The sequence below is a fragment of the Cyphellophora attinorum genome, assembly GCF_001299255.1.
Source record: "Cyphellophora attinorum strain CBS 131958 chromosome Unknown Contig23, whole genome shotgun sequence".
Lineage (NCBI taxonomy): Eukaryota > Fungi > Ascomycota > Eurotiomycetes > Chaetothyriales > Cyphellophoraceae > Cyphellophora > Cyphellophora attinorum.
In genome coordinates, this window is record NW_017253251.1 from 233,301 (window position 1) to 255,191 (window position 21,891).

At 54.5% G+C, this 21,891-nt stretch overlaps 8 protein-coding genes across 8 annotated transcripts; 4 read left to right on the plus strand and 4 right to left on the minus strand.

Moving 5' to 3' along the window:
- Window positions 1-1,513: 1,513 nt before the first annotated feature.
- On the minus strand, window positions 1,514-2,227 carry AB675_3985 (uncharacterized protein; the record flags this gene model as incomplete). The annotated part of the gene is made up of 1 exon (XM_018144086.1): window positions 1,514-2,227. The coding sequence occupies one exon, from the start codon at window positions 2,225-2,227 to the stop codon at window positions 1,514-1,516; it is 714 nt and encodes a 237-aa protein (XP_017997513.1).
- Window positions 2,228-5,907: 3,680 nt separating this feature from the next.
- On the minus strand, window positions 5,908-8,357 carry AB675_3986 (uncharacterized protein; the record flags this gene model as incomplete). Its single annotated transcript, XM_018144087.1, has 2 exons — window positions 5,908-7,442; window positions 7,499-8,357. The coding sequence occupies 2 exons, from the start codon at window positions 8,355-8,357 to the stop codon at window positions 5,908-5,910; spliced, it is 2,394 nt and encodes a 797-aa protein (XP_017997490.1).
- A 185-nt stretch (window positions 8,358-8,542) lies between these two features.
- Window positions 8,543-9,994, minus strand: AB675_3987 (uncharacterized protein; the record flags this gene model as incomplete). The annotated part of the gene is made up of 1 exon (XM_018144088.1): window positions 8,543-9,994. The coding sequence occupies one exon, from the start codon at window positions 9,992-9,994 to the stop codon at window positions 8,543-8,545; it is 1,452 nt and encodes a 483-aa protein (XP_017997498.1).
- Window positions 9,995-10,969: 975 nt separating this feature from the next.
- Window positions 10,970-15,193, plus strand: AB675_3988 (Fumitremorgin C synthase; the record flags this gene model as incomplete). Its single annotated transcript, XM_018144089.1, has 3 exons — window positions 10,970-12,258; window positions 13,370-13,851; window positions 13,908-15,193. 3 exons carry the CDS (start codon window positions 10,970-10,972, stop codon window positions 15,191-15,193), a joined length of 3,057 nt encoding a protein of 1,018 aa, XP_017997511.1.
- A 721-nt stretch (window positions 15,194-15,914) lies between these two features.
- Window positions 15,915-16,736, plus strand: AB675_3989 (uncharacterized protein; the record flags this gene model as incomplete). The annotated part of the gene is made up of 1 exon (XM_018144090.1): window positions 15,915-16,736. The coding sequence occupies one exon, from the start codon at window positions 15,915-15,917 to the stop codon at window positions 16,734-16,736; it is 822 nt and encodes a 273-aa protein (XP_017997569.1).
- Window positions 16,737-17,135: 399 nt separating this feature from the next.
- On the plus strand, window positions 17,136-18,557 carry AB675_3990 (uncharacterized protein; the record flags this gene model as incomplete). The annotated part of the gene is made up of 1 exon (XM_018144092.1): window positions 17,136-18,557. The coding sequence occupies one exon, from the start codon at window positions 17,136-17,138 to the stop codon at window positions 18,555-18,557; it is 1,422 nt and encodes a 473-aa protein (XP_017997495.1).
- Window positions 18,558-19,182: 625 nt separating this feature from the next.
- AB675_3991 (uncharacterized protein) lies at window positions 19,183-20,298 on the plus strand (the record flags this gene model as incomplete). Its single annotated transcript, XM_018144093.1, has 1 exon — window positions 19,183-20,298. One exon carries the CDS (start codon window positions 19,183-19,185, stop codon window positions 20,296-20,298), a length of 1,116 nt encoding a protein of 371 aa, XP_017997515.1.
- A 165-nt stretch (window positions 20,299-20,463) lies between these two features.
- AB675_3992 (uncharacterized protein) lies at window positions 20,464-21,441 on the minus strand (the record flags this gene model as incomplete). The annotated part of the gene is made up of 1 exon (XM_018144094.1): window positions 20,464-21,441. The coding sequence occupies one exon, from the start codon at window positions 21,439-21,441 to the stop codon at window positions 20,464-20,466; it is 978 nt and encodes a 325-aa protein (XP_017997611.1).
- Between the last annotated feature and the right edge of the window lie 450 nt (window positions 21,442-21,891).

Sequence of the window (21,891 nt, forward strand, 5' to 3'; positions counted from 1 at the left end):
ATAGACCATGGTGAATCAGGCATTCACTCCTCGGGGAAGCTCGTCACACTGAGAGATGGTCGCGTGCTGGTCGATTGAAGTTGGTCATCGCTGGAGAACCGATCTTGGTATTTCTCGAAGCATGCATCATCTGCCTGTGAGCCTGGGAAATGGTCTGGACACTATGGCTTCCTCAGCTTCCGAAAGGTCTGCAGACGACCACGGGGCCACCATCAGGGTGACAGTTCGGGGGTCTTGCCTCGGACCTCGTCAACCGGCTTGACAATGTATGGATTCTGGTCAACCCGGTCCTGCGAGCCGTCGAGCGATTCAGCGCCAGGTGTCCCGAATGAGGATCCCGAGGCTACGTAAGCTGGGCGGTCTGAAGGAGCTCAGCGCTTCACGCTCTGGGGGCTTGACGATAGAAAAGGAACGCGGGCAGAGGCCATCGCAACGATGAAGAGAATAATTCCGCACTGCAGATGAAGTCCATGGATCCTGGCAAGCTTTTGCTGATATACTTCCACACGCGTTGTCGGCAGCTGACAAGCAGGGTCCCAGCCTCCCGCACATCTACAATTGTGCGATGATCACGCCAGTCGCGCCCGGGCTTCTGTGTGGGAGTCACTTCAGCCCCGGCTCCTTCAATCCGCTTGAACGGGCTGATTGCAGGATGGTCGAAGGATTGCGAGCTCCCTGCCCCGAGCCTTGACAATTCGGTCTTGGAATTTTGGGAAGACCTTTGGCATTTGATTTGCAGGGCGCACGATGGAGTCACGGGACGAGGTTCTGGGATTTAGGGCCCGGCTGAAGGGCTTTCCATACGAATAACACAATGATGACTCAACACCTTGCGCTTGACCTCGCGAGGACTGCTCGGCAGCGGGGCATCAAGAACGTACACCGATGATCGGGCTGTCGACGTGTCGTTGAAGGTGTCGAAGAGGTTGAGTACGAAGCTATTAATAATTGTAAGGACGTTGACTTTCGCTCCCGAAATTGGATGTCCCAATCAGAGTGAACTCAGAATGTGGGGAGACGGGAAGCGCAGGAAATTGAGACACGGCCTCGCTGTGACGTGTGACAGGCGCGAGGGACACGTATTGCAGTTCAGTCTGCAGATACGATCAGTGACGGAGTGCCTGCTCGAACTCAAGTTGATTACAATGTCGGAATACGAATTTCTTGGGTCGCTGAACGGAAAAGTGCTGGATCTTGATGTAGTAATAGACATTCGTCTATGTAAAGTATCACCTAGCTGATCTATCGTCCCCAATGAAGAAGGTTTTCCAAAGAACAGGAGAAAGAGGCACGCGAACACGGTTTTCCCCTTCCATCAAAAAGAAAGCCGGTGCTGTGCATATGAAGTAGTCCCATGATCCCCCGTACCACCACCGACAGCCGTAGCTGGCAAAAAGTCCGTATCCAAGGCACCGTGTGAATGCTCCAGGGAGGAATGATTGAGCTCTGTTGATGCTCCATAATGTCATATATGAGTTTTGGATATCATTGTCATATCTTCATGAAGAGAGGCTTATGAAAGGTCGCAAGCCCAGATGCCGTCGCCGAGGGCGCAGCCAATGTTGTGGTAGCTGTCGCTGGAGAGAATGTCGGCGTGACCGGTCTGGCCGGCGTGGTTCCAACCCTGAGACATGGTGTTGCAAATGCTAGAGTCAGAGCCCAGGTAGGAAGGTACCTCGCAGAGCCAGCCGCCGACAAAGACGGACTCGAAGTTGCTGGCATCGCCAGGAGCGAGGACTTGAGCCATGGAGCCAGGGTTGAGCTCGTGCTTGAGCTGGCCACCAGAGTCGTCGGCAGTTTTCTGAGCGTTGGCCTGGAGCTGGCTGCTCTCGGTCAGGGCAGACTTGCCCATGATGCCGCGATACTGGTTGACGATGGCCATGTAGCCGCTGCCGCCGCTGCTACCGCCAGATGAAGGTGCCGCGGATGGAGCTGCCGAAGGTGATGACGCGGGAGCCGAAGGAGTAGAGGAGTCGCCAGTATCTTGAGGCGGGGTCTGGTCGGCGACTGGGACAGACGAGGATGCTGCAGGTGTAGCAGACGGCTGTGCGGCAGGCTGGGAGTCGTCACCGCCTTGGTGAGGCCGTCCCCATGACCATGACCAATTGCCGCGCCAGTTGCCGTTCCAAGCCTCACGACGAACCAGGGCCTCACCGACGGTGGCAGTGGGAGCAGCAGAGATGGTGCCAGCAACGGCGAGAACAGTCAGAGCCTTGATAGCAACCATGTTGGCGATACAATGAATTGTGGTTGGTGGTGCGTTCGTAAAAAGTGATAGGGACTCGAGATTTGAGAGAGTGTGTTGGTACTTGCGTAGGCAGTAAACAGAAAATGATTGGTGAATGAGTGTTGTTTGTGCGATCCCCCAGGGACGTAAGGAATGTGGGTATGTAGAGAGTGTGAAAGTAAGGAATGAGTGATGGAAGTGAAAGTCTCAGACTTTTCTGTTCTGCAAGCACAGCGGGCGTGACGAACCTCTTTCTGAAGATGGCGGAGGAGGGGGGAATTAGATATAGATCTATGGCACGCCACATTGACTGTGGTGACGGGAGTGGAAGCAGGGGTGCATCGCGAGCTTGATTGCCGCATGAGGCATGGTGTTGGTCCTAGCGAGGATTTCGGCTATGCATCTCGTGGGTGAAACAACCATGGCCCGAAGTTTACTTGCAACTGTGGGCGGGAGGTGAAACATGAGTCCTAACCCCTCGCGGCAGGTCAAGACCAGAATGTCGCCGTTAGTCGTGGCCGAGATCCATTTTGTTGGATGCCCCTGAACCGGATCGTGAGGTCTAACGGCGGCGACGGGGCTCGGCGCGAGTGTCCGTTGAAGCTACCAGATTTTCCTGTACCAGATCTTCAGTGCATCGGAAACGCTGGATCTTTGAGCAACAGCTTGAGCGCTACGAGAAGAGTCCGACTGCAGAGGGGAGGATCATGATAGCTCACTGACCAGACTGCAACGTGGCCCCTGAGTTGACTCGTCGTTGAAGTTTTCTTTGTTCTTCCGCGTCGTGTGGAAAGCGCGAATAGTTGCTTGCGCCGCTCGTCGGCAGCTGGGCTCGCCAAGCAGGGGCAATCGATAAGTGGCCTGACCCATGTCGTTCCTGCGTTAGCTCAACGGGAGGCACACCGAAGCTCCAGGCGAAAATCGTGTCTATGCCAAAAACTGGCAAGTCAACCCATACCCCTGAGCTTGGGCCAACGATTACCGACCACTCAGGCCTCAAGGATCATCATCACAGCCTGGCCCGGGAAAAACTTCACGTTGTCTACGCAAGCCTCTCCATCACCCGAATTGCAGGACAATGGATGCCAGGACTTAAGTTTACGATTGTTTGTGACGGATTTGATTGGACTATTCAACTCTATTTGGCGCGTTGTTGACGGTTTGCGTACGCGTGGGAAGTCGACAGAGACGATGTCACAATGTGACGAACTCGGTCTTTCCTCAGCTCCTATATCGTAGGTCAGGGCGTCAATCGCTTGGCTAGTACGGTTGCAGTTGCGTAAGGCGAAGATCGCCCGGTCTTGGAGACCTGTCATCCAGCCAAAATCAACGGATTCGGCCCTCCTGAATTCTTGCACTGAGTCGTTGGGCCAGAAACATCCTTGTCCCGTTGAATGCAACATTCGCCGCCGACTCACCGACTCTGGGCAGCCCATCCGGACGCCCATCCCTGACCAACGGAATCCAGTTCCATGCCGCACACTGCGAACCTGTCGGCATATGTTGTGTTATGTCAACGGGCATACGATATGCAATCTCTTCCTCTAAACTTAACATCTGCATCAGGAGGCGCCACGCAACTCTTTCTTGTGACTCCACAAACACACGTTCTCTTTTGGAGCCAGCCTCGACTAGATCGGCAGCACCAAAGGCCAGAAAACTTCCGACGAGTCTGGCTGGCACGCCTCGTCGTTGTCGCTGCTCATCGCACGTGGAATACGAACCATAACTTCTCCTGAAACAGAGCTGGCTAACCCCTCACCATGCAGCATCCCAGTTCCTGTGTTCCGACTCGCTTGCATAATTGCCCAGGCTGTCCCCTCCAACTTCATCAATCAAAGGAATCCTGGCAAAAGCCCACCAGCTGAGTGTGATGGATCTACGAAGAATTTGGATCTCAACTGAAGGAATACCGTTGCGCGAAGCCGTCTCTCCGGTTGACAGAACAGGACCGTGGCACTACAGACTTGGCCTCGACCGCTCATGCTGAATGCATTGAGCTTCAGCCTACGGTATTTGCTGACGACAACATACGTCTCTATAGTTCCTGCAACTTCCTGTGCACGAGCATGCATACCAGCAAACAAAGAGGATTGTCCGCCGTTCTACATGCGCGGACATTGGACCACTGAAACATCTGCTCTCCTTGCTTCACGCGGCATGCAAGGTAAATCTTACGTCGGCGACCCCAGACCGCCATCTCTGTCCAAAGGATCTTGAGAACTCCAGTGTACCGTGCTCCTGAACAATTTGACGTGACCCAGGTGACGAAACGACACAGCAAGCACAGACCGAAAGCGACTGAAGGTGCGCATGATCAAAGCCTCGAAACGGGTGCCTTGCAGGAGAATGACCGACAATTGGCATCTCGCTGCGTTGAACGATGCAGACTGGGGCATGGCTTTCACACTGATCCGAAAAGGCAGGAGAAAATGGTTGTCGCACGCACGTAGGCCACCGCTCTCCTTGAATCTCGAGGTTTGGTGGTTGCCTGTTGCTACTCACTCATTGTTTCGTATCTATCAAGGTAATGCTTCCCTCGATCTGAGCGCCTAACAAAGGCTTGGTTGTTTGCAGGCGTGCACCGGCCCTCGACCGTTGCGATAGCAACAAGCCTTACGACACACCCGTCTGATAGCGACTGGCATCACTGCAGCTTTCATGATATTTCATCGAGTCTGCCGATTCGATCGTCATTTGTGCTTCAACCCCTTGTGCCCGTCGCTGCTGATTTTCCTAGTCGTTCATGCAGACTGTTTGCCTGCCTGGTGATCATAGATGACCTCTTCGTCGTCTGCGATGGATGCTTAGTACGAACTAACATCAGTACACACTTATAGCGCTCATTGCCAAACCCCAAATACACACACACACACGACAAGGCACGACTCGCTTCAAGCTTCGCGACCACACATCATCGACCACTACCAGCATCATTCAGCCAGATACGCGAGCCATCGACCTGCCGATGCGATGCGATGGTGGACCTCGCAACGGCCGCGGATCTGCCTACCATTCCTTCCGCCTGGCGATAATGGGTTGCTGACATGATGGTGCCGTCGGCAAAGTACTACTGCTATCAGAATTGCCAGAATGGGTAATTCCCTATCGTGGTCCCAAGGGTTGGGATCGGGAAATCTCCTTCCGCGTCGAATGCAGTCTGATCACACCCATAGGACCAGGGACTGCTGGGGCGGAGATATGGTTCGTGCAGAACATGCAGGGTATGTTGAATTAGCAAGGAGGTTAAGTCGACGTCGCCTTTTGCGAAAAGTGTACAGAGGGCTCCATGTGGCCCATAATTCACGGCCTTGATCTATCGAGGACGCAGCCGACTTCAGGGAACCCCGTGAATCAGGTGAGAGCGCCCCACACGTGCATGACTCGCATTAGCGACAACACAGGGTGACAGAATCCTCCTAGTGTGTAGGTCAGCTTCTGAGGAGTAAGCGTCAAATTCAACAGCTTCGAGCCCAAGTGCCGAAAGCTCGAAGGTCCACCGAACGAACATCAGAAGCTGAAATGAAGAGCATCGGACGCCCAAGTGACGACTCCGCTGACGGTCGAGTAACGGCGAGCTCAAGCGATCGATGATAATTATGCTGACGCTCAAGTAACAGCTATTCTGATCAGCCCAAGCACAACTTTTGCCGATTTGCTTCCCGTTCCGCTTCATGCCCCTACTCATCATCATCATCCTCTAGCCCCCTCGCCAGGATGACACCACTGAACCGACCCGTACCACCCTCCAATTGATTATCCTCCACAGCAGCCCAGCGCTCGAGGTCATCACCCCATCCAAAGCGCATACCCCAGGCGTGCTCCAGGACGCGTTTCTCAATGGGGTGAACGCACTGCGTCAACGTGCCAAGACCGCGATAATTCGTAGCAGTAGCAGTATTGCTCTCGGGCGTGCCCCAGCGGTATCCCAACATTACAGGACCCAAATCAACTGTTCTATCGTTCTTATTGTAATGAGCCTCAGCGATCCCGTACCTAGCGATAATCTTACTCAATTTCGGGGTATCGTTCAGTACCTGGTAGCGACCTCTCAGGGCGGCCTCCCGGGCAGAAAGTCCTGGATCTGTAGATCCCTGAGGCTGCCAGACGAGATCTCGCTGATGGAACCTCTCGACGGGTACGTTCACATAAGCGTAGCCGCAGCTGTTGAGCACTATTCGCTGCAGTCGGCCGCGGTATGCCCGGGCGGGCATTGGGTGTTCTTCACGGTCGATGAGGTTGGCGTCGTATTTGAGCTCCTCTAAAGTCTTCCCTGGTGTTATTCGATCGAGGACTTCTGTCCAGGTCGCTGACGGCGGGAGGACTTCCTGCAGCCAATTCTCCTCGTCGTGTGCACAGGCTAGACGATGGCCGATCGTCGTCATGCTTGCCGTCATCTGTGGCGCTGTGCTGTGACGGACGAGCATGCTGACTGAGTTGAGCGTCAAGGTCCGGAGGCTGGTATCATGGCTCTTTCTCATGAACGTCTCCAGCATATATGGACTGAACCAGCAGTTCTCGAATGTCAAATCGCACAGATGCTCGAACTTGAGCATTTCTCCGGGATCACCCTTTAGGGACGCATCGTGGTCGGAAATCCATGCATCGACATTGCGGATGATTGGCGCCGGCATTAGGTGTTGGTTGCGCGCACAGATGCCGATAGCATGCTCTCCGCCGCCAGCCCAACCAAAAGTAGCTCGGAAAAGCTTCTCTAGCCGACAGACGTTCTTTTGCAGGAACTCTGCGAACTTCTCCACGGCATCTACCGGCGAGATCAGCGATGCTCTCTGGACGTAGACATTTTGGTGCTGATGCTCCTTCCTCCAGTCTGGTGCCACGAGGAGCGTCAGTCGTCGCAGGGAGGGCAACGAATCCCAGAACTTGGGCTGATCGAGTGATGGGAGCAGGCCGGACGAGAGTTTAGCGATGGTCAGCGTGTGGACGTGTCGTAGCCTGGCGGCGTTATTGATAATGGCGTTGGTGTAGGCAGACAAGAAGGTCCTCTGGGCCCAGACTGTCTCCATGAGCCACTGGACTTGCTGTTCGGTCAAGCAGCCAGGAAGAATGGGAAATTCTGTAGGATTTGCAACGCAAGCTTGCACCGACTTGAGGCACCCACCCGTCTCAGCAGCTAGATTGTGCCCATTGAAAATCAGAGGCCATTGCAGTAGATGATACGTCTTCTGGACTTCGTAGCCGGTGTAGCAGGGCGCTGAGAACGTCGCAGATCATCCTGCAGATATCTGCCAAACAGAGTAGGAACTGGACCGGTGCCCATAACTTGCGGTGGCGGAAGTGCTTGGTTTTGGGGTGGCAGAGGCCCCCCTGGCGGGAAATTCATATTTGGCATTCCCAAATTTTGTAACTGCGGGTTTATCCAGACGTTCTGTTGATTTGGTGCTGGAGGCTGAGCTTGCAGCTGCTGATTCGCGTGTGCAAGCAGTTGCTGCTGAAGGTTTAGCTGAGGGTTCCATGGTCCAAGAGCTTGTAGCTGCTGCTGATTCATTTGGGGCGCGCCTGGGAATGGCATCATTTGCGGCCCGGGAGGACCTTGGCCAGGTCCCGGCGGGGCTCCACCAGGAGCAGTATTTGCAGGAGGCGCTCTACCTCCAGTATGGCAATCTGGATTGTAGTCTGGCTGGCGTTGTGCGTCCATAAACGATCCCCTCTCACGGACATGAAAAGCCGAGATCACATCCAGCATCTTTACCGAGTCTGTTGTGCCAGGCTTGGACGCTAGGTATGTCAAGAGCTTGTTTATCGTATTATGCTGTGCCCATTTGAAGTACTCATCTCGGCCATATGCTTGCCAAGCGTGCTCGTTCTCGAAGGCCTGTCCGAATACCTTGGTTCCCTTGGTCTGACGGAGCTTGAAGAGTGCCAGGTCGGACATATCAGGACCTTCTAGCCAGCCGTGACCACTGTCTATCGAAAGTCCTATTTCGTGAGTATGTTGCAGATAACCGAACGTCTGGTTGAGGACGGAGGAATTGTTATCTACCAGATCTTCGAGCCTCTTGAGCTTCTCGTAGTGATGGTATTGTTGCGCAGGCCATCTGTAAGAGCCATACCAGGCATGCTCGGTTTCGAGAGACGCTTTTCGTGGAGCGAAGGCCAGACCTTCCATGTCATACTCAAAGGAGATACCAAACTTTCCGACATCATCTCCGTGTCTAGCCAGTACGGACGTTCCCGGGTTGGCACACATCTCTCGGAAATCGGCACCAAAAGGCACTACCAAGTTTCGGTATTGTATTGGAGGCAGCACGTTTGATATGTCGCGGCAGACCAGTCGCAACGCATGCAAATCCGTCAAGGCAGATACGCAGTCACAGCTATCCAGATATCCGATGGCAGCTGAGGCATGGAATAGTTGGCATCTGCTGGCAGACGACATTGTGGTGGAGCGCCCGGAGCAACTGGTGGCCCGCTCCCATGCCACGGCCTACTAGACATATCATTAGATATCGACAATTTCTTCGTGTTGGCGCTGCCAGTGGTGAAAGGGCTGTCGCTGCCGGGGCTACCAAAATCGCTAAAAGGAATATCAAAATCGTCGAAATCGGAATCGGAAGATTCATCATCGTCGTCGTCATCAGGGGCCGCTCCGGAGGCAACAGCGATTCGGGCAGCGATTTGGTCAGCGACTCGGTCAGCGATTCGGTTTGCGGTTGGACGCTTGCGCTTGACAGGCGACTGCGGATTATGGTCTGTGACAACGATGTCGGGAGTCGCGGTGGGTACAATTTGACCGTAGTCATAATCGACAACGGATGTCGGAGCAGGGTGCTGAACAACTTTTCCTTCAGAGGACTCCTGGCTGAGCAAATCCTGATCAGAGTCAAGAAGCTTCTCCATCAGAGCGTCTGTCGCGGATTGACTTCGGCCCCGACTCAATCTGCTGTACATGGAGGTGTAGCGGCCATGGTCGTGATTCCTGGATCCTGAAACGCGAGAAAGGTGGATGCTGGATGCTGGAGAAGTCGATGCAGGTGGACCGGAGCCACTGCCGCCTCTCCGCCGTCGAAACCGGGGCGGACTCTGTGTGACCGTACTTACAGAGGTCCGTACTATAGGGACTCCCGTCACCCGGGGTCGGTTTGCTGCGGGAGTTCCCCACGAAGTCCCCCCGAGAGTATCGTTGTTTGCCTCCAAGGTCGTATCGTTGGGCTCAGGCTTCAGTTCTGTCTTGGGCTCGGGCTTGTTGTTCTCTGGCTCGGTCTTGTCTATAGCGTAGCCCTTACGTCGACTCAAGCGCTGGCTGCGGCGCTTCTTGGGTGTATCCTCCTTCAGTAAGGCAAACGGGTCCGTATGAGTAGGAGGGTCGGCAGCGCTCGGCTTGCCGCGCAAATTTTGTAGAGCGTTGGGAGCCAGGCCTACCCGGGCGGGCTTTATGCTCTCTCGTGCCATGGCATCTCTGGCTAGTAACTCCTGGATGTCGAGACCTCCGCTAGAAGCACCGTCAGTCTGATCTCGCGCTGAGACCCTAGACGCATTTGTGGTTTTGTTTCCCGTGGCCTTAGCTCTGCCTTTGCCTTTATCCTGCGAGGAGACTGGCCGGTCTTCGTTGATCTGGTTCCGTACGAATTCGGCGAGTGTTTGCGGGCCGAATGTGGTCATACGCGGGTGAACAGGTCGAGTAATGCGGTTTGGAGTGTTGCGGCCCTGACCACGAGTATTGAGGTGTGCATCGATCTGGAGAATCGCGGAGGATGAGCCAATATCGGACTCGCTGTAAGCATGCTGCCTACGCCGGACCGACATCATGAATGGTGTAGCGTGCTCTGACCATGCTCTGGCCGCTCAGTCGCGTAGGTCAGCGGGCGGGGCAGTGATTTGCGTGACAGAGGCTCGTGGAGGCCGCCTGGAGGAAGTGCACAAGTGGAGCACAACGAGGACTCTGTGTCCAAATGGTCTGCAAGATTCAATTCGGTAGGCGTGGTCAACAATCTGCAGCGCGCTTTACAAACTTGACTGAAGGCCTCCGCGATTGGAATTTTTGGAGATCTTTCAATGGCACATGCATTGAAAAAGGCAGTCACACAGTTGCCCCGCCCCGCGAGAAGCCGCCTTTTCCAGCCACGTGACCGTTTCAGGCACTGCAAGACCTTGTTACAGGGGGCAAGCTGGGGGAAAGGGCTGAACCGGCTGTTTTCAGATTTCCGCAGCGTCCTCGCTGGCTACCTCGAGTTTTCTGATATGTGGTTTCTGGTGCTTGAAGCTCAAGCGGGGCTCATCCCAGAGCTACTGAATTTACCAGCGAAAGAACGATAGGCTTCAGTGCCGTCCCGAATTTAGAAGATTATTATGAGCAGCACACAGGCCTGGTAACGAAGACGCAGTACTTTTGTGTCCACAACATGGGTTTTACCCTAAGCCCTTTACGCACAACGCCGGCGAGCTTCGAAATCATGGGGGAGCTTGCGAAGGTTATGTCAAGTGGACATCCGAGCAGCGTGCCTCACCGCGATCCGAGGGTCAGAGCTAGTAGACGGCCGTCGGATGTCGCAGTCGTGTCATACTTTTGCGCTGATAATTCCGCGATTTGGCAACATTGCCTGATGAAGCGGTCCTCGCTCAGTAGCAACATTGGCAGCCATCTCAGAAGGTCAACACTGATATAAGGCAACGACATGCTCTGAACAGTAGGTCATCAATCATATATTGTGTGCTCGAAGCAATTGCGGCAGATCAAAGAAGCACAGCGTTCTCAAATCTCCTTGAGAGACAGGCCGAGGTATGTACACGATCGCTATACTGAGCTTACTGATCGCCGGCCTGCTCTACTATGTCCTTCAGCACAAGCCATCGCGGTGCCCGGATGGCAGTCGACCACTTCCTGGACCACCGGGAGTTCCCATCTTGGGTGTACTGCCAGAGATACCGCCGTCGCATAGCTGGTTCAAGTTCCAAGAATGGAGCAAGCAGTACGGTCCACTGTACAGGATGAACATAGCTAGCCGGAATCATGTCGTTGTCTCGACCGAGGACATTGCGAACGACCTTCTTCGAGAACGGGGCACAATATATAGCGACCGAGAACAGCTTCCCATGGCTGCACAGCTGGTTGGTGGTAATTTGAGGCCACTGTTTCTACCTTACGGAGAGACATGGCGGAACGTCCGCAAGACAATGCACAGTCTGACCAATGTCAAAGTCGCAACAAGCTACGAGCCTCTGCAGGAAGAAGAAAGTCTTCGCATGCTTCGAGACCTCGGGCGGGCACCAGAAAAGTACGAGACATGGCTTGAACGTTATTCAGCAGGTTTGATTCTCCGTCTCGCATATTCCAAGCCCATTGCTACTGGCGAGGAGCCCTTTGTCCGACGGATTTTGGGCGTGGTACACAACTTAGAGCGCGTGGCAAGTCCTGGCGCCTATCTTGTCGATACTATACCAGCGCTCATGAATCTGCCAGTATTCCTTGCACCCTTCAAGCGCGAGGGTGCCCGCCTACATGCCGAAGAACTAGATCTGTTCCGGGGTCTGCTTCAAGAAGGCATCGAGAACTCCAAGCAGGCCAGTGATCCTGCCGCAGCCAACTTCTGCGGCAAGTGGCATGAAAACAAAGATAACTTCAACATCTCCGCTGATCATGCCGCTTATACGATCGGTACCTTGTTCGAAGCTGGCGCCGGTACGACTGCCGCTACGATGATGTCGTTCATGCTTGCTATGACTCTTCACCCAGCAGAGTTCAAAGCACTCCAGGCAGAACTCGACCGCGTGGTTGGCCCTGACCGCCTCCCATCCTTCTCCGACATGCCAGACCTTCCTCGCGTCCGTGCTATCGCTAAGGAGACCCTCCGATGGCGTCCGGTCACCGCAGGCGGACTACCACATCAGCTTACGAAAGACGACGTCTATAAGCTCAACGGCGAATCGTATTTCCTGCCCGCCGGCACAAACGTGCACCCTGTGCAGTGGTCAATTCACCGCGAGGAAGCTCGCTACCCAGATCCAGACAGCTTTCGATCCGAGCGCTGGCTTGAACCCGGATGGCCCACGTACAAGGAGCCGCTCGATCAGTTCCCGAACCTGCAGAACTACAGCTCATTCGGGTTTGGAAGGAGGATCTGCCCCGGATTGAACATCGCCGAGAGATCGTTGTACATCGGGATTGCAATGGTTGCGTGGGGTTGCGAGATCAGTCAAAAGGTTGGGTCTGATGGCAGAGCCATAGTGCCGCCAGATTATGACTATGTCAGTGGCTTCAATGTAAGATTTCCTTTCCGTCCGGTCAATGATTGGAGGTGAGCTAAGCTGCTGTACAGGTTCAACCAAAGCCCTTCGCCTTCGAGTTGCAGACCCGCAAGGATAGGAAGCACGTGATTGACAGTGCTTACGATGCAGTTTGGGGAAACAAGAGTACATGAACAGATCGAACTCTATCTTGGTAGTAATTTCGGTGGAACTTACCAAAAGAAGTCTCTCTACTCTCGGGACACAAACATGGGTTCCAGCTCTTCAGGCTTGCACACCGCGGCGATCGATATTGTAGTGCACAAATTTAGTCCCAATCCTCAATCCACGGGTCCTATGAAAAGGCACTTCTTGTAAAGCTTGGGATATCCATGGTCAACGTAGCGCTTGCCAAGATTTGCTTTGCGAGCGGAATATATTTGCAGCCATGCTAAAGGGCGATGGCTCTTGCATGCCACAGCCCATGTAAGAAGTCATTTTATTGGCATGTACCTGCCGCACACTGCAGCTTCGAGCTGTGGACGAGCCTACCATCCTCACGGCTGCTTGGATCAAATCAGTCGGCCGCCGCTTCAAGTTCAAGTCGGCAGTGTCAGCGTGACGGAGCTAGCGGAAGGAACGACTACCTTCCCTTTCTGTCTGTCGCGACTTCCGAGTCACACTCAACCCAGGCTCTTGCTCCGCTGCTCGTATGTTCGGGACTCGGTACCTTGTGTTGCATGGGCTCCAAGGCAAGAGTCGCTGACACTCGATTGTGGCGGCGCTCAGTGTTACCTTGGCCTCTCGCATCATCTCGTAAGGTGCGGATAGCCAAGACCATGATGCTGGCCTTAAGGACTCCTAGGCGAGGGAGCAGAATTAGCGATGCATCGGACATATCTTCTGTTCGACGCACCAGACTGGCTTCTCGATCTTGTCACTACTCACCGGGAACAGCAACAGCAGCATGAATTCATGGAAGATCGGGACAGCGATTCGCGACCTACCAGGCCAACTGCCACCAGACAATGTTCCTCGTGATGTCGACCTCGGCGACTTCCCTGCTCGTGCCGCCTCTGTACTTGGGTGTCTTGAAGAGCGTCACTTGACTTCATCGGCGCTATGGATGGACATGTGTGCCAAAACGAACCACCTGAAGACGCACAGCAAGGATGTCGCGAGAGCGTGGAGAAATTCCAAGCAGATCTACGACATCGAGGCTTCTTCCGCAAGTATAATTCGTCTACAAGGCACGTCCTGGATCCAGATTAGCCACACGTTCAAAGTCAAGCATCGGCAGCTTACTGGTCGAGGCTCTGGAATTGTGGGATTTGCCCTGGCCGGAAACAGTAAACAGTGGCGGATTTTCATGCTGACGACGGTGCTCGAGTACTACGAGGGTCATGGCAATCCTGATGTGCCCTTGAAGGCAGGAAGCGGTGAGTTTCAGGTCCTCAAGACCGAGAATCCTCGAGAAGAGCTGACACTGAACCAGACTTTCATGGCCACATACCGCCCGACCATGATGGTGGGCAGCAGAACTCGAGACCAGATACAACAAAGCACTATACAGTCGCCATCATTGGCGGAGGTCAAAGCGGTCTTGCTGTGGCAGCTCGCTTGCAGGCATTGGGAATCGACTACGTCGTGTTCGAAAGAAGCCACATGCCAGGCCATCGATGGGTCAGCCGGTACGACAGCGTAAGACAACATTCCATTCGTGAGCTCAACAACTTGCCCTTCGGCAGCACGTGGGACCCAAACGAGGAAGAGCATCTCCTAGGGGCTAGAGTCGCAGAAGGTTACCAAAGACATGTCAAGAAACACCGCATTAACATACGTACCAACACAGAGGTGACACGCATGGCCCGAGCAGGTCAGAGATGGGAGCTTTTGGCGAATGGGCAGAAGCTCGAGGCAACACATGTTGTCTTTGCTGTAGGCTCCGGGCTCAACATTCCGAGGTGGCCCAACTGGAATGCTCAGGAGCGCTTCAAGGGCACGATTATGCACATGTCTGACTTCAAGAACAGCAAGGCGTGGAAGGGCAAGCGTGCTGTAGTCGTTGGTGCCGGAACATCAGCTCACGATATTGCTCAAGACATGCTGGACAACGGTCTGGACGTGACAATGATCCAGCGTGGCCAAACCGCGGTCTATCCTATCGACTGGTACGCCAATCTGTCAAGAAAGATGTACGTTGCTGGCATTCCGAACGAAGGCCCCGATCGCGTTGCATTCGCGATTCCTACCAAAATCGCTGGCGAGATCCAACGAAAGAACTACCAGACACTGCTCGTAAAAGAGCGCAAGTTCTTCAATGACCTGGAAAAGGTTGGGTTCCGGACAGACCTGGACGAGAGCGAGGACCGAACCCCAATCGAATCCGTCCTCAATCGCTTCGGCGCGTACTACATAGACATCGGCACCAGCAAACACATCATCAACGGCGACATCAAGCTCGTCAATGGCACACTGGAGCGTTTTACCGAACATGGGGTCGTTGTGGACGGCAAGGAAATACCTGCAGATGTCGTGCTGGCTGCCACGGGCTTCGAGCCGGATATGAGAAAGGACCTCGAGCCTGTGATGGGTCCGGCGGCCAGGGACCTGCCAATCGTGTGGGGTCTGACGGAGGAAGGAGATATCAGAGGCATGGCAGAAGAGCTTTCGCCCGGACTCTGGCTGATGGGAGGAGCTGCTGCGCACTCGCGGTTCTACTCGAGGTTCGTGGCGCTGAAAATACAGGAGCAGATATTGAGACGGGACTCACACATGTGAGCAAGCTTGCCGGAGCCGGAATTCGTGGCCGAGTCGCCGCAATCAGGCTTGACATCACAGCTTGACAAGCACAATTCACGATGCTCTGTGACCAACACAAACACACCAACGACTTTGGCCATGACTCGAAATTTCAGCTTCGCGCAGTGACGCTTGTCCTTCCAGCCAGACATCAGAAGTCAACGGGAGCTTTCGATGCCTGTGGTTGTCACATATGCATGTACATATACAAAGGAAAGAAAACGCCTTTCACGTGAAATCTTGGCACTTGAGAAGCATTCAAGTGCTGAGCTCTTTCACAGTGACGGGCTGTAACAGCCCAAGATGTGTTGCTACAGCGGCATGAGGCTTTGTCAGTTGCCTGGCGTGGCGTCGTAGCATTAGTTGGTGTCAAGGGTGTCTTTTCTGCTGCACAATCTGCACTCACAGCTGCTCGTTAGTTCATACATAGTGACCCAGGGGCCACCAAACAAGCTGATTTTGACCGCAACGCCCCAGCAAGCACTCAAGTGACCTGCCAGCATGCCACTGAAGTCTACCATTGGCCGCTGCCGCTCGTCAGAAGACGTGTCATCTTTGCCAGCCATGGCTGAAGTCTTCCAGCAGTCCAACCAGTCTCATACATCGCTGATGAAGGAGCACCAGAAGCGCCTAGAAGCCAGAAGAGTCGCGACCGATCCTATACAGCGGCGCAGCTGGCAGCTCTGGCGCGTTAAAAGCGATGATAGCCTCGCAGAAACGCGACGAAAATCAGCCCATCACCACTGGCTTTCGACCCAGAAGGCGTCCGGTAGGGGTAGACGCTCCATCAAGTCGTTCCACGTCGCCAGAAGAAGAAGATGCAGAGCCTTGGGTACACAAAGAAGGCCCAATCATACTCCTCACTCCTGCATCCGGCGAGAGCCCTCCCCAGCCTCCACTCCCAAGGATACCCACACTTCTGCGTCCTGGCGCTGGCGCTCGCGCGAATCGTGGTGCGATCAAGGCGCTCCCACCGCTTTTGGAGGGCGAGGAGCAACCCATTCCCGCGTTCTCATCTGTTGCTGTTGCTGCCAGTGTGAACATCGTCGAACAGCAAAAGAAGAAGCAGCGACAAGAAGAGGAGCGGCAGCGTTACCCACCACCTCGAACTTCGCATCCCTCACAAGCAACAAGCAGCTCAATGCGATACTATCCTGTCGCCCTCTCCCTCCCCTCGCTCGATACTCTCAATCTCCCAATCCCATCTCCAACGATCGCAGCACAGTTCCCCGACGACCCACTGCGTGCAGAAATCGCGAGCCTGCGTCTGAGAGTGTCGGAACTAGAGGCACGGCTCACCGATAAGGAAGGCGAGAAGGAGGCCGCGCTGAGGGAAGCGGAAGAGAAGTGGAAGGCGAGGGTGGAGCGGCTGGAGCAGGAGCGGGATCTGCTGGTCCTTGAGCGGCTCTCGGTGGGGAGAATGGAAGAGCAACGAGCTTTCCGACCTTGGTCAGAGGCAGGACAAGAGGGAGATGGAGAAAGCGGAAGGGGAGAAATGGTGGGACTGGTGATTGGCTCATGAAGGCCCCCCTGCCGTATCAGGAGTGCTTCGCAAGCCCTAAGCCGATTCAGGAATCCACTGCGATGTCCATGTACTCCGCCGCGACAGGGTTTTCATGGGCCCGATTCAAGCCCGACGATCGTCAGGCGGTGTTGACTACCAAGAAAAAGCATATAACGAAGACATATCAAGCACTGCTAAGCTGTCACGGCGGAGACACACTGAGCATTCTGTCGCCAGGCCCAAATATCACCCTCTAGCTCTTCCCCTTCTGCACATTTTACACAGCATACAGCATTCATTATCGCCAACATGAGATCTCGAGGAGGTCGCGGTGAAAGCCGCGGAGGTAGCCGCGGACGCGGACGCGGACGAGGCGGTCGCGGCGGCACAAGCAATGATCACGGGAGCCACTATAGCATGCCACGCCCCATCGCAAAGGTCGCCGACGGCGGCACATTTCTGGTCGGCCTTGCATCTGAGGTCAACGCTGGGAACAAGGCGAGGAAAGCTGCAAACAAAACAGCAGAATCAGAAAGGCAGCAGCAGGGTGTTGCAAATTATCCCTCAACATCGTCATCAGGGCCTCAATACTCCTATGTGGATGGTCCGCCTCCATCGTATGACGATGCAGTCGATGGGCACCCTGGACAAAACCCGCCCAAGTCCTTTGCCGATATGGGCGTACCATTGCCGCACAGCTCTTTCTCACTCCAGCAAAGCGTCAACACGCCCATTCATCCGCTGCCATATCCGGTCATTCTGCCACAGCGGCGACCAAACAACAGGAGCCGAGGCTTCGTGCAAGCTTATCCGCCTGATCTTGGGACTTACAAGGGCATAGACGAAATCACCTTCCTGCAATTCCTGGCCGAGTTCCACAAGTCATCTCAAGCGTCGAAAGCATTCACCGCAGTCAATGTCGCAGCTATGGTCGCAGGCTTCACGCCTGGCATGATAGCGTTCGCGGTTTCCAATGCTGTGGCAATGACTTCTGCTGTTGGCCAGGAGTATCATGGGCGCTATCGGACGAACTCATACCTGGACAAGGCGAACGAGGAGTTCTTTCATCCGCGAAACTTGCACTGTATGGTAATGACGTTCAAGCGGGACGATCCGAATGTGCTCTTGGACATCGACGGCCAGACCGGGTCGAGCAAAGGTGTCCAAGCAGGTGGCCCGATCTCAAAGCTATCGCTGAAGGCGAAGTCATTGATGGGCGCAGACAAGCCGAAAACGGAAGGCACTTTCAGGACATCTGACGGTGTCACTGAGGGGGAGCTGAGCTTGCCACAAGCCGCTGAGTTGGTCTATCCTACTGCTGCAACAGTGGCGGCTTTTCAAGATGACAGCAGCAGTGATGATGAAGGGTCTGAGAAAGCGAAGAAACAGCCATCAGTCTGGAAGACAATGGGCAACTCAGCAGGAAACTACATCGATCGAAGGGAGCAGGCCAAGTTTGCCGCGGAGCATGGCTCTGACTCGAGGCTCGCCATGCCTGGCGCAACGGATTCCTCGAACTTCGCCAGCAAGTACTCCGATCCGAGTTATGTGAATCCTGTGACGTCGGGTCTGAGCAATCTCAGCCTTCGCGGATCTGGTCGAGACCGAGGCCTGGGCAACCGGTTGCATGGAATCTTCAAAAGCTCGAGACAGCCGTCTCCGAATGCGGAAGCATTTGAGCAACACCACGGCCAGGATATGAAAGCCCCTCAACTGCACAAGAAGAAGGGCGTTGGTCCGATGCTCGGAACACTGATGGCCGAAGATGTACTGTATTTGTTGATCGCTGAGCTGCCGTCTAAGGAAGAGCGGAATGCCATCCTACATCAAGCAACGTAGCTCTGAGATATGGGTGTGCTCCGAAGGCACGGAGTTGTGTCATGACTGGCCTTCGGCAACTTGTCATGTACGACAGATTCATTCAAGGAAGGAACGAACCACGGAGGTAGAAAGCCATATGTCGTCATGTTACCAGATTCAACATGTCGGGCGCGACATGTATTTAGCAGAATCTCCAACTTCGAGCAATCATCGATGTACAATCAGTCGATGACTATGCTTTCGAACTTTCCTAAGCAAGACGATGTTTCGCTTGACATCTCGCGGATGTGACAAAGACCGCCGTGCCGGCTGAGTGCTCTCTCAGTCTCTGCTTTCGTGGCAAGTGGCCTTTGTTGACAGTCACGATTGAACCCGTCAATATGACTCCTTTGAGCTCGAAAATGAGGCCTCCACTAGCCAATGTTGGCGTGAAGGAGCTGCACTTGAAGCAAACATGGTATACAGATATGCTTTGTGCTGAGTATGCTCTGGAGCTCTCTAGTAGCTCACAGTGTGGGCTTGATGTTTGCCGCAGACTGATCATTGTTGTTGAACGACATTTAGATCTCCTGGGTTCGGGCGTCCCTGTCATCTTCAGCTTAACTCAGCAAGCCTTCTCCTTGAGTAGGCACGATCCAGAATCATGGAAATTCCAGGCAGCTGGCCAGAGTCCCCCACATCCGGGAACGGTGAAGACAGCAACGATCCATCGGGAATGGGATACACAGACAACGAAGGCGATGCTTTCTCCGAGCCCAACACAACTGTGGAGTACTCTGTCAACAAAGGAGACGATGTCGACCCTGCAGATGAGCCCATCGACGGTACTCTCGGCCAGGCACATTCGGCTCGATCGAACGCCGCCACAAAGTCCTCCCCGAGCTCGCAAAGCGATGGCACTACCACTCCTCCAACTAACGCATCCGTGTCTGCCACAGCAGAAGATCAATCTCAAATACACCCTCACCAAATTCAAAGCGCCATGACAAGATTGCAGATCGGAGAAGACCCTAGATCCGCCGCGGACGCGGCCGCCCATACCGCACTAGAGGGAAGTGTCGCCCCTTTCTTACCCTCTCACCCTCTCATTGCTAGGCTCCAGCAACACCAAACCACCAGCTCGACTAGCAATGCCACAGCCATGGAAGCGCTCGAGGCCCTACACAGCAGAGAGATCAGCTGGCTTCAGCAACAGCACGAGGACAGCACTGCGAGGATGAGGGACGAGCTTCGCGATCTCAGAGTCGAGAATCACGAGCTCGAGATCGAATTGAGACGCCATGAACGCACGATTGCCGACAAAGACCAGCAGATCTTCCATCTCACATCATCCGGCCAGCCACACCCCACGGAGGCCTGTGCTCTTTGCGGAAGAGTTGGAGACCGGTATGCTGGAGATGCCGAAGAGCCAGTCAAGGATAAGGCGTCTGGAAGCAACCGCAAAGCAAGAGAAACCCCGTCCAATGGTAAATCCTGGGACGACGATCCGACAACGTACACTCTGCCCACCAGGCGGGCTCCTGATCACCACCACAACAAGGCTGCCAGAATCGAGGCGATGATCCGCAGACGAGATGGGCGTCCAAAGCCAGGCGACAAGGAGCTGATAGAGTGGGAATGCTCGAGCGACGACGAGGAAGTCCAGGCAGGCAAGATTGATACGGAGGCTGATCCAGATGACGAGGACGGAAATGATGGCTGGGCCGCAGATGGAGCGCTCTCCATGAGAGGAACCACAAATTCCAGCGGCGGATGGTAGAACACATGCCGAAGGCCGCCCGAACACCATGAGACGATTTGTTGCCATTTTCGAGATGACATATGGTGCACCAATCTTGTCATTAGCAACTTAGACCAGGACAGATAGACCAGGATAGACTGATAACGAATTTGACGACCGAACACACTGCCTTCGCTCCCTTCTCTACTTTCCTCCTTCAACTCTCTGAATCAAATCAACAACTTGCCTCGCCACAACTTCCGGCGTATCCCTCTGTACAAAATGCCCTGCCCCTTCCGCAATGATCACCCCCTTCACCCTCTCCTTGTGCGCGACCAACTCCATCAAACCTTCGTTATACGCGTCCCATACGGGCTGCATGTACATCTCGTTGAAGCCCACATGCGTTCCCTGCATTCTGAGGCCTTCCTGAGCGAAGGCGACGGGGTCGTGGCCTACGACTGTGAGGTAAGGTGACGTCTCCTTGCCCGTGGAGACCTCTGGTCCGCGCAGTGTCGGTTTGTCTGCGTTTGGTAGGAGCTCAGCGAGGTTGCTGCGGTCCAAACCCTCCGGATTTGGGATGGATGGGTGGAACATTGCCCTTGTGCGCTGGCGCAGACCGCGCAGATCATCCGGCGTGGTTCCCTCTGGCAGCTGTATCGAGGGGTCGAAGTCTGGTGAATCTGGGTCAGGGAAGATGGAGATGAAGTCCGTGTTGGCGATATTGCTGTCCAGAAACAGGTGCGCAGCTGCGAGGTGCTTCGAGTTGGTGGTTTGTTGGTTGTGGATACGTGCAAGGGGCACGCCGATGCTGTGGGACACGAATATCAGGGTTGGGTGCGGTCCCAACTCGGTGGCATGGGTCGCGAGGGTGTCTGCTAGAAGGGCGTCAAGCTCGGTGGCAGCAGCGGAGAGATCGTGTGGGGTGGGCTTCCAGTCTGGATTGTCGGGGGAGCGGGATTCACCTTGGCCGTATCGGTCGTAGGTGAGGGTGTAGATGGGCTTAGTTCGGGAGGCGAGGAGAGTCGAGAGTTGGTTGAGGGTGGCGGACCATTGTTTTCGGGGGAGCATAAGACCATTGATGAAGACGAGGAGGACAGGAGTCCTGGAGGATGGGCTCGAGGAGGCGTCGTTGATCTTCGCGAAAGTGTGAGCAAGGGTGATATCTTTGGTTGTGACCATGGTAGCTGTTGTCCTGATGCGGGCTGACTTGAGGATGTTGGTGAGGGTGCTGCGTCTGTAAGTGATGGAGTGGTAAGTAGTCGTGGACAGAACCACTGCTACAGACGGCTACTTGGTGACTTTTATACGGCTACTTGGTGACTTTTATACTGTACCGACGGCAAACCTGTATGGACCTACCTCGTAATTCTACGATCGGAGTCGGGCAGACGTAGAGGGTGGCCTGACAAATACAGCTGAAGTGAACGCAACGTCGTCGACGGCGTGTACATTAGTCTCGCGAAGCGACGCTATGCTCACGGAGGGATCAATATGCTTCAGTCCGTTCGGACAAGGTGCTCGCACGAAGATGCTGCTTTCGTCGGCTAATGCTGTTCTCTTGGTACGAGATGGCGTTAGACGTAGTAAGCACATGTTCAAGTTGTACGAAGCTTTGAGGTCTCAGAGTGG